Below are 9,484 nucleotides of genomic sequence, written 5' to 3'. Positions count from 1 at the left end.
GATTTCAGGGTATTCACAAAATGGATGTGTTGAAAAGGCTCTTTTAACTTTCAAGCAAATGCAGTTGGCGGGTGTAAAGACAGACTCTCCAAACTTTGCCAGCATCCTACCAGCCTCTGTCAAATGAGAGCTCTGGAACAGGGTACGGACATCCATCAAAGCATGAAGGATAGAGGAATTTCGTCAAATGTTGTAGTTGAGACTGCTCTGGTAGACGTGTCCAAAATGTGAAAGCATAGACAAGAAATGTGAACTGTTCGACAAAATGACTAAAGAAATGTGGCTTGATGGAATGCCACGATTGCAGGATATGCAGAAATTGGTTTTGTTGACAAGGTTTTTCAAGCAAATGAAAATGGCAGTTGTAAGCTAGCATCCTCCCCGCCTGTGCCAAAATAGGATCTGTGAAACAAAGCATAGACATCCATCAAAGCGTAATAGAAGGGAGTTTTGTCAGATATTGTAGCTGGAATGCTTTGGTGGGTATGTACGGAAAATGTGGGACCATGTAATTACACTGAACCATTTCACCAAACTGGAAATTGATGTGGTATGATCATTTCACCGTTACAATACAAAAAACATTAAAAATTCATGGTCTGTTGTCCTAAGCACATAATTTGCTTCCTTAAACGCCTCTTCAAACTAACTGATCAACGACAATGTGGTGATTAGGTTGGTGTGAACCATTTTCTTACTTTTGACATCCTCAATCACAGGCTCCAAAAATTTCAAAGGCCTCTACCAACTTATCCACTATTGACTTCCAGCCTCCATTGGAATATAACTAAAACATAAGTATTCTGTTAATAAGGAGTGTTGCATTGGTTCTCACCATCCTTCTCCTTGTTAGGGCACTTGCATATCAATTTTCCGTGGAAGTTGTATACATGGGCATTCAGGAACTTGCCATTTCTACCCTTAGCAAACCTGCCACAATGGCCATATTTCTCATTGTGGTTCTTTCAACAACTCCTATGACAGGTATGTATGAATGGATGTTTACCCATTTAGACTTTTCAATGATTGAAGAGAGTAATCAGTTGCTTTGTATTGTACAGAAGGAGCCATTGCAGAATGGTGTGTAGCAGATCCACAGGCACCCTCCAATCTATTGCAGGGTGCTTTGGATTGGGCTTGTAGAGAAAATGGAACAGACTGCACTACAATTCAATGGAATCACACCTGCTATCTGCCTAACACACTACTGTCACATGCCTCCTATGCTTTCAACAGTTACCGGCAGAACATTAAGCACAATGGAGGTTCCTGCTTTTTCAACTCTGCAGCATTTGTCATTGAAACCGACCCAAGTATGTCATATTTTTTCGTTTTGAATTTCTAAATATTATGATATTGTTGTTAGGATTCAACTGTGTAGTTTTTGAGTCAAACTCATTGACCCATGTTTCATGAGTAGTGGTTCACAAGAGCCCATCTCTCCTGAGAATGCATGGTACACTTAGCACTCATTGCATTTAGGTGATGCTCACAGAGGTGAAGCATTGGGCCTTCACAGAAGGTCATTCATCCCACTACCGCTCTAACTCAAATGCGCTTAACCATGGAGTTTCTCCTAGGGTTAAACCCACTTAGCTTGCTACCCCATTTGCAAAACTTTCATCAGCAAGTGTTGTGCCTTATGAACCATTCATTATAGAACCCTTTAGCTCATCAATTGAAAAGTAGGAAATATTCGACTTGCTGTGTAAATTATCTCCTACTTTTAAATATTTTCATTGTAATAAACCTTGGGTGAAGTTATGGATGACATTGAAATGGGGCTACACTGTAAAGATTTATGATAATAGATATGTTGGAACCCACCTTTTAAGCAATAATCCACAACTTTCTCACGAGGACTTGGCTGATATGAAGATTTTATACAGCTGGGTATGCTGTGATTAAAGTACTACTTGTTTATCACAGCATACGAGACCATTTTTATTGTGTTAATGTATCAGAATTAAACAACACACTTTCAGTTCCGATTTGTTTAGGTGACTCATCTTAAATGACACTAATCAATAGATTTTATTGAATAATCAATTATAATTTCAGATGAACTACTAAACAAGTCAAAACTTAAAATATGTTGTTTAAATCCAACCAAATTAAACTCCATCTTTGCCATTCAATCACAGAACTAAAAATATGTCCTATAACCTCAGTACCAAACTATTTTTGCTCTGCAAGGTAATACTCCTAGGATACATTTATGTTGCTGCCTTTGTTTCACAGCTATACAATGATAAGAGTTGAGATGTTATACTTTTGGGTTTCTCCATTGATGCATTTCACTGATCGATTAAATTGTTTTCTACATCATTCATGGATTCCCACCAGTTAACAGAGATGCCATGTCCTCTCTGGACCACTTTCTGGATTCTTTTTCTATTTAAACATTTGCTGATTTTCATGTTTCTGATGGATTGTTGTTTGTTTGTGCTTTGTTGGCTGTGTTGCAGGCTATGATGCATGCCATTTTGTGTATGTTCCTTAAGGCCTAAGGAAATATTTTTTGAGTACAGATTGCAGAGGTATTTGGCTTAGATGGATCATGAAATAATTTGTTAAAGCAGTAGATTATAGATACCGGATTTCTTAAACAACAATTAGTAGAGGGGATTTAATGTTGCTTTTCGTTTGCTATTTTGTTGGAAGCAACTGAATGCAAAAGTTCATGCTCTTTCTGTGGAAAACCGTTGCAACAGGAATAAAAAAATAGAGTTCGCCAATTTCTTGTGTGGCGTTTCTTGCCTATGTGCTTTTTAGGAAAAAGTTACTTTGCATTCATAAACTTTGTAACTCGCTCACGAAAGAAACAAAAACTGTTGATATGTAAGAAGCTATCCTAGATTTTACCGCTGTCTATATTTGTGTTTCGTTGATTGTTTTGTTTTTAACACAACGGTCGAATTTTATAATTATGTTAAATATTTTACTTCAATTGATGGGCAGGGGAAATTTTTAAAAGATAAAAATAAAAAATGTTTCAAAGGTATTATATCATAATACTGAACCCAACTTAGATTTTTATTGTCATGTATATTTGTACACCAATAGACATCCAATAAATCGTTTTGTTTTTAGTACAATGGTCAAATTTTAATTATGTTAAAGATTGTATTTCAATTGTTGGGTAGGGGTTGTTCTCATGTTTGAAATCATCAAATCCAAGCTAATTAGACTGAAAGGACGAATCACAAAATCCTTAACTAATTAAACTGATTTTAGACACAATACAATGAAATAAATGATAGAAATAGAAAGATTAAACTAAATTAAAACTCTCAATTAAAACTCCCTATTCTCCACTTGTGCTTACATTATTCTTCTTCATTATTGTTGGTGTAGGTGGCTCTTAGGTATTGTACTGATTTCTTGCATAAGATGGACAATAACTTTTGAAGATTGTAATTCTAGCTTGAAATGAGAAAATGAGGTTGAATATATAGATTTTCAACACAAAAGAGGTGAGAATTTGAACTCAAGTGTTGATTGATAGACAACTGAAATTGATTGATATGTTAACTCATTAGATTGAAGAGTGAACTGAATTGATTGGAGAGTAAACTCAATTTATTAACCAGTAGACTGAATAGACTAGTCAGTTGACTGAGTTGATGAATTAGATGACTCAATTGATGGATTAGAAGACTGAAATAATTGGTTAGTCATAAAAAATTGATTTTGAATGAAAATGAGAGATTGATGAGTTAACTGAGTTAACTAATTAGATAACTGATTTGATCAATCAGTTCTGATTGTGTTGTAGAATTTTGAAATTGAATTTGATTTTCATTTTCAATTTAAATTTGAATTTGGATTTTCAAATGCTAAAATGCACATGAAATTAACTGAAATTCAGATTTGGTGAAATATGAATTTGGAAGAAATGAAATGCAATTAATTGGAATTAAAGGAAATTCGAATTTGGGGAAAATGACATGAAATTAGATGGAATTAGAATTTGGGGATTGGAAGAATTAAATTAATTAATTAAATAATTTAAATGAAATTATTTAATCATAGGAAATTGAATTAATTAAATAATTAAGATTATTTAACTAAAGAAAATATCACAATTAATTAAATAATTGATATTTTTAAATTAATAATTGAGATAGGGTTAATTGATTAAATGATGAAATGATAGAAATTCGATAATTAGAAATGTTAAATGTTCTGATCAGAAGAAATATTTAATTTAATCAAATAATTAAATAATTATTTAATTAAATAGATGAATAATTAGTGTAGAATTAATGAGACATTTTGAGGTGTCTACAAGGGCCATTTCCCCCACAAAAATTCAATGTTTTGAAAGTATTATATCATATTTTTAATATAGATCACCATGTTATGATGAACTGTTAACAATGGTTTTTATTCACAATAATAGTTAAATGACATGCTTTGACCTTGTCATTTTTTTGATGAGTAGGTGCATCATTTTTCATTACGATGAACTATGAGCTATTTAATATTTCCATTATTTTATAAGTAGTCTGATGTTTATAACATATGGAGCCTAAAATTTCAAACACATCACTTACATTGCCGTCATTTGTTTTAATTATGGAATTCAAAAAGGAGTTGTAGATGATTGAAGTTGATTTCTTGGTGGGGTTTGACACAAAACTTGTGATTTTTAGGTTGGACTTTGTAAAAATGATGTTCATATGTTTTTGTGTACTTACAAAGAGCAATTTCTAGTTTTCAAGGTGTTTTATGGTGGATTTCACATCTACTAAAGACAACTACTCTCAATAGGTTTTCATGCACTTTATCTCAATTTATATTGTGAAGACATTTTGCTTGAACTTCGAAGAACTGGAGTTTAATTAAAATAAAATAAAATAACTATGCCCTTTATCAATCTTCCTACCTAATTCCACATTAGAATAAGTTATGGAGAATGAAATATAGCTCAAGACAATGTAGTTATTGTCCTTTTTTTTACCTTGGGGAAGCATATGTTAGCAACAACAAAGAAGGAAGACTGAGAGGAGGGGGGGTGAATCGGTCTTCACCGAAATAAACAAAACTCTAGGCACAACAACAAATCTAACAAACTACAATAATACACAGATAAGCAAACTAACAACACAACACACAACACCAAGATTTTTGACGAGGAAAACCCGGTTAAGTAAAAAACCATGGTGGGAACCTACCCATAGTAAGATGATACTCTGTAGTAGTATGTGAAAATATTACAATGGGGAATGCACATGCATTCAGGCACACTGCCTAGAGCTCACTGCTCAAAAGATATTTACCTGGAAGGCTACAACCCTCAGGGAAGTCTCACTGACTTACAATAAGATTTAGACTACAATCCGGAAGAAGTGAACTAAAAGAATAGCATCTCCAAATGCCTGATTACAATTCCAGTTAAGCACAAATGTCTGCCCTACAACACCAATCTCACCTCAAACTCAATCACCAAAGGATATATCACTTGTTCGCACACAAATCTCTCTCTGATAATGCAGACACAACATCAACACCCAAAATACATGAATAACTCACCTATATATACAATTCATCAACCTTGATAACAAGGTCGGCTAAACCCTCAACCCTCAATTACAAAATTACATCACACGATACAAAGATCGACCACCAGACCAATATAATGATTTATATAGCATAACATGGTCCTAATTCAAATTCCCAAATGATCAACTCCACCGGAAATCACGCCAAGATCAACTGCAACATGCTACACCACCAGAAATACTGCATAACACAAAAATCAATACCGGTTGATGAAAACCACCAAAAAATTGCACAACGATCAATGCGGATCACCAAAACAAATAGGACACAACTAGGAAACATCAGCAAGCAAGTTAGAATCATCCAGAACAGCTGCACCAACACCACTTTTCAAATTTTCATCTGTCAACATCTAGAAGCTCAAGAACACAACCAATCGGCAACCGTCATGAAGAAAGATAACTTGTGGAGCACCAAATCATGAACCATCTAAAATGAAGATACACAAGACCAACCAAAACAATCTCCCAAAGTCTCAACACAAGATCTGATCACACCGGAATAAACTGGAGGAAATATCAACCTCTGCAAAACAGTGATCAACAAAACCAAACTACAAAACCGGATCAAAAAATCTTCCCATGTACACTCGAATAAATCACAAGAATATGTTGACATCAATGACAACAACATATCCTAGCAACAAAAATGACCAACCTGTATCCAACAACGTACTCATGCCGTTCACGGAATCCTAAATGGCACATTAGATTTTGATGATTTTTTTTGGTTGTCTTCATAGGTGAACTTAACTGCTTATAGCTATTGTTCTGGCTTCTAGGTAATAACGATGCACATTGTGGGATCCGTTATGCATGAAAGGGTAAAAAAGTACACATTTCAAAGTGTCACTTGATACCTACTTAAAGATGCCCCAATAACCATGTAGTTAAAATTCTTAATACTTATGGACAAATGTCCTAGTAGTCGTGCACAAATGTGCCAATAGCCATGCACAAATGGGCTAATTACGGTCCAAAAAAGCTACAAAGTGAGTGACTATTGGTACTTGTGAAATTTATTAATGAGCTTATAGTTATCATTTTTTGATTCCTTTAAAGTTAGTAACCAGGGGGTTGGGTGCACAAGGAGTGCATGGTTATTGGAACACACATGGCTACTAGTGCTCTTCCCCTAGTTGCATTTTAAGTTATGGAAAAATGCATTAGCTTATGATTAAATTTTTTTGTCTAGTACTAAAAAGGCATGTGTTTACCCTACAAAATTAACATAGAATGGTAGTTTAAATGAGTTCAAATTTTCAAATATAGTCATAGCTTTCATGAAATAGTTTGAGCGAATTCATAAAGTAATAATAGGGCACAAAACAACAATTTTTCTTAATGTAGACAATATAAGCTGCTTTTTTTTGTTATTGGTGTTAATCTCTTTAGGTAACCCTCAAAGGCTTGCATGGGGCCCTTTAGATTTGACAAATCTACTCTTCCAAATTACCCTTGTAGGTAGATTCAATTGGATTTGTAAACCCATCAAGTTAATCACTTGCTTAAAAAATTTTGGGTTCAATGGTTTAATTTTATTTTTGAATCAAAACTCTTAGATGATTATAAATGATATTAAATATTGTGTTCATATGAGATTTATGTGTGTAGGTTATGTTATTTCATCCTACAACTACCATTCTTGTTGGTCATCTCTATTTGTACCATGCATCATTATAAAATAATAAAGTAGTTTAAATGGAATGCATAATAGGAGTGTGTGCAAAAAGATGGGGGCCAAAAAGTGGTCACAACCACATTTTGTTCAATCTATGGTGTAAGCTGAGTGTGCTAGAACATTGCACATTTAATTTGTATCTAATCTTCTGATGAATTCACACAATGATTGGAATGCAACTCAGATTACATCAATTTTGATAATTATAATGAAGCCTTGATTACATAGTATTCCAACAACAACTACTTATTAGAACACACACACACACAAACACACACACACACACACACACAATTACATTCAAATGTTAGCCCAAAACATAGAAATAATATATGCAAGTCAACCACACAAACACTCCTTAACTAAATGTGTAATAGGCTAGGTCCAAAAGCCCACACACTGCTCTAGAAGAAAGAACATGCGATGTGGTTCCCAATGTAGCCCTTTCTGGTCCCAATGGTCATTGATACACTACCTCTAGTGAGCACATGCTACAAGCCTCTGCTACATCAAACCATAATAGTAATTCAGCTAGTTAACTATAATGGTGAAAAATTAGGGTTTCCACTATAGGAGGGAGAACACTAATTTTTACTTAACGACCACTACATTAAAAGATGAGTGAACCTAATAGATCTAGCCACAAATAAACAAGGATAGGGCTAATAATTCTTATCAGATTCACTGGGATGGAGATTGATTGTCCTCTTTTAAATTGAATTGTTGAAATGCTAAAATTAGGGTAAATGTGATGGAATTGAAGTGATTAGGTGAAATAGTCGTCGAATCGAGCCACATACATGGATCTAAGAAATATAAGATTAATCAAATCTATTCCCAAAAGGAGCTCCTGAAATGTCGAGACCAAAACTTTTCATTGTCCAAAGGGGAACCTTTCATCTCTATTAATAAAGGGTTTCTCTGGTCCTCCACACTTTTCATTGTCCAAAGGGGGACCTTTCATCTCTATAAATAAAGCGAATTCTGAAGATCGTAGCTCTGTACCTATTCTTGTGCACACTAGAGAGGGGAAATAGGTTGGGAATAGGGGTTTGCCTATGTCAAACCCCAGTTTAGGAATTAACCTTGAACGAAATATTGCAAATATTAAAATAAATAATGGAAACGTATACCTCATATCTGCAATTGCCAATAATGATGCTTTTCTTCTTGAATGTCATCACATATGTTGCATGAAATGGCATTAACATGACAAAAACCTAATGACACACACGTGCTTGCATATGATTGATGTAATTTTGCTCCACAATGGTTGAATGAAGAATATATAGCCTTGAAGATCTCTAAAAATGCTTGATAATGAATGCTTCAATGCTTGGATGCTTGATTGCTTGGATATGGAGACTTATGATGCTTCAACGAAATTAGGTTGATCAAATGTCTTTATATATGAGATCCTACGTCAATTTACTGATTAGGCCAACCTCCAATAGTCATGTTGAGCCATGAATTTTATTTCCCGCTGAAGAGACAGGTCCCATCACCCTCTTAAAAATAGGGCCCAATTGAGGTGGACTAGGGCGTTGGGTGCTCTGGTCCTAGGACCAAGGCGCTAGTTCCCTAGTCCTATGATGAAGATTTAATCATGATACTTTTAATTATACTTTCTACTTAAAATTTTTAATATTTTGTGAACTAATATTCCTGGTGGTAGACCTAATGCATGCATATTTACTCTTTTCTACTATTATATTCTGCTAATTAGGAAGTATATTAGAAATAATGTCATGTGATTAAATATTTTATTTTTTGTTTATTAATGCATATGGATAGCCAAATATTTAGAATAATTATCATTATGTTTTGTTCTATTTTCTCGAATGCATTTTTTAATGTGTTTGAAGCTAACAAGTAGACATAGAGTTACGAAGTCCAGTTCAACCATCATGTGGAAGATGATCACTCCGGATCGTTCCAGTTGGATAGATTTCCTTGATCTCCTTTGAGTCTGTTTTATTGATTGTCTCCATAAACTTCAACTTCTATCTCAAGTTATTAATTCATGATGAGTCTTCTTTAGTTTAGTTTGTAGTCGTTACTCAGTTTTAAGCGGGTAACCTTGTTTTTGAATTTGAATAAGGATATGGATAAATATCCCTTATCTTTCTTCAGAGAGCTAGTTAGTTAGATAGTTCGTTACATAGCCAACAGTTTAGAGTCTTCTATTTTTGTAATATGCAAACTTCTTTTACTTCCTTCTGGAAGTACAATTCAA

At 34.2% G+C, this 9,484-nt stretch overlaps 1 protein-coding gene across 1 annotated transcript; it reads left to right on the top strand.

Annotated features, from left to right (window-relative positions):
* The first annotated feature begins 650 nt into the window (after window positions 1-650).
* On the top strand, window positions 651-2,872 carry LOC131065984 (glucan endo-1,3-beta-glucosidase 13). The gene is made up of 3 exons (XM_058000634.2): window positions 651-984; window positions 1,062-1,313; window positions 2,469-2,872. The coding sequence occupies exons 1-3, from the start codon at window positions 891-893 to the stop codon at window positions 2,501-2,503; spliced, it is 381 nt and encodes a 126-aa protein (XP_057856617.1). The 5' UTR covers window positions 651-890; the 3' UTR covers window positions 2,504-2,872.
* The last annotated feature ends 6,612 nt before the right edge of the window (window positions 2,873-9,484 follow it).

This window comes from Cryptomeria japonica, chromosome 3 (genome assembly GCF_030272615.1).
Source record: "Cryptomeria japonica chromosome 3, Sugi_1.0, whole genome shotgun sequence".
Lineage (NCBI taxonomy): Eukaryota > Viridiplantae > Streptophyta > Pinopsida > Cupressales > Cupressaceae > Cryptomeria > Cryptomeria japonica.
This window is presented reverse-complemented; position numbering and strand designations above follow the sequence as displayed.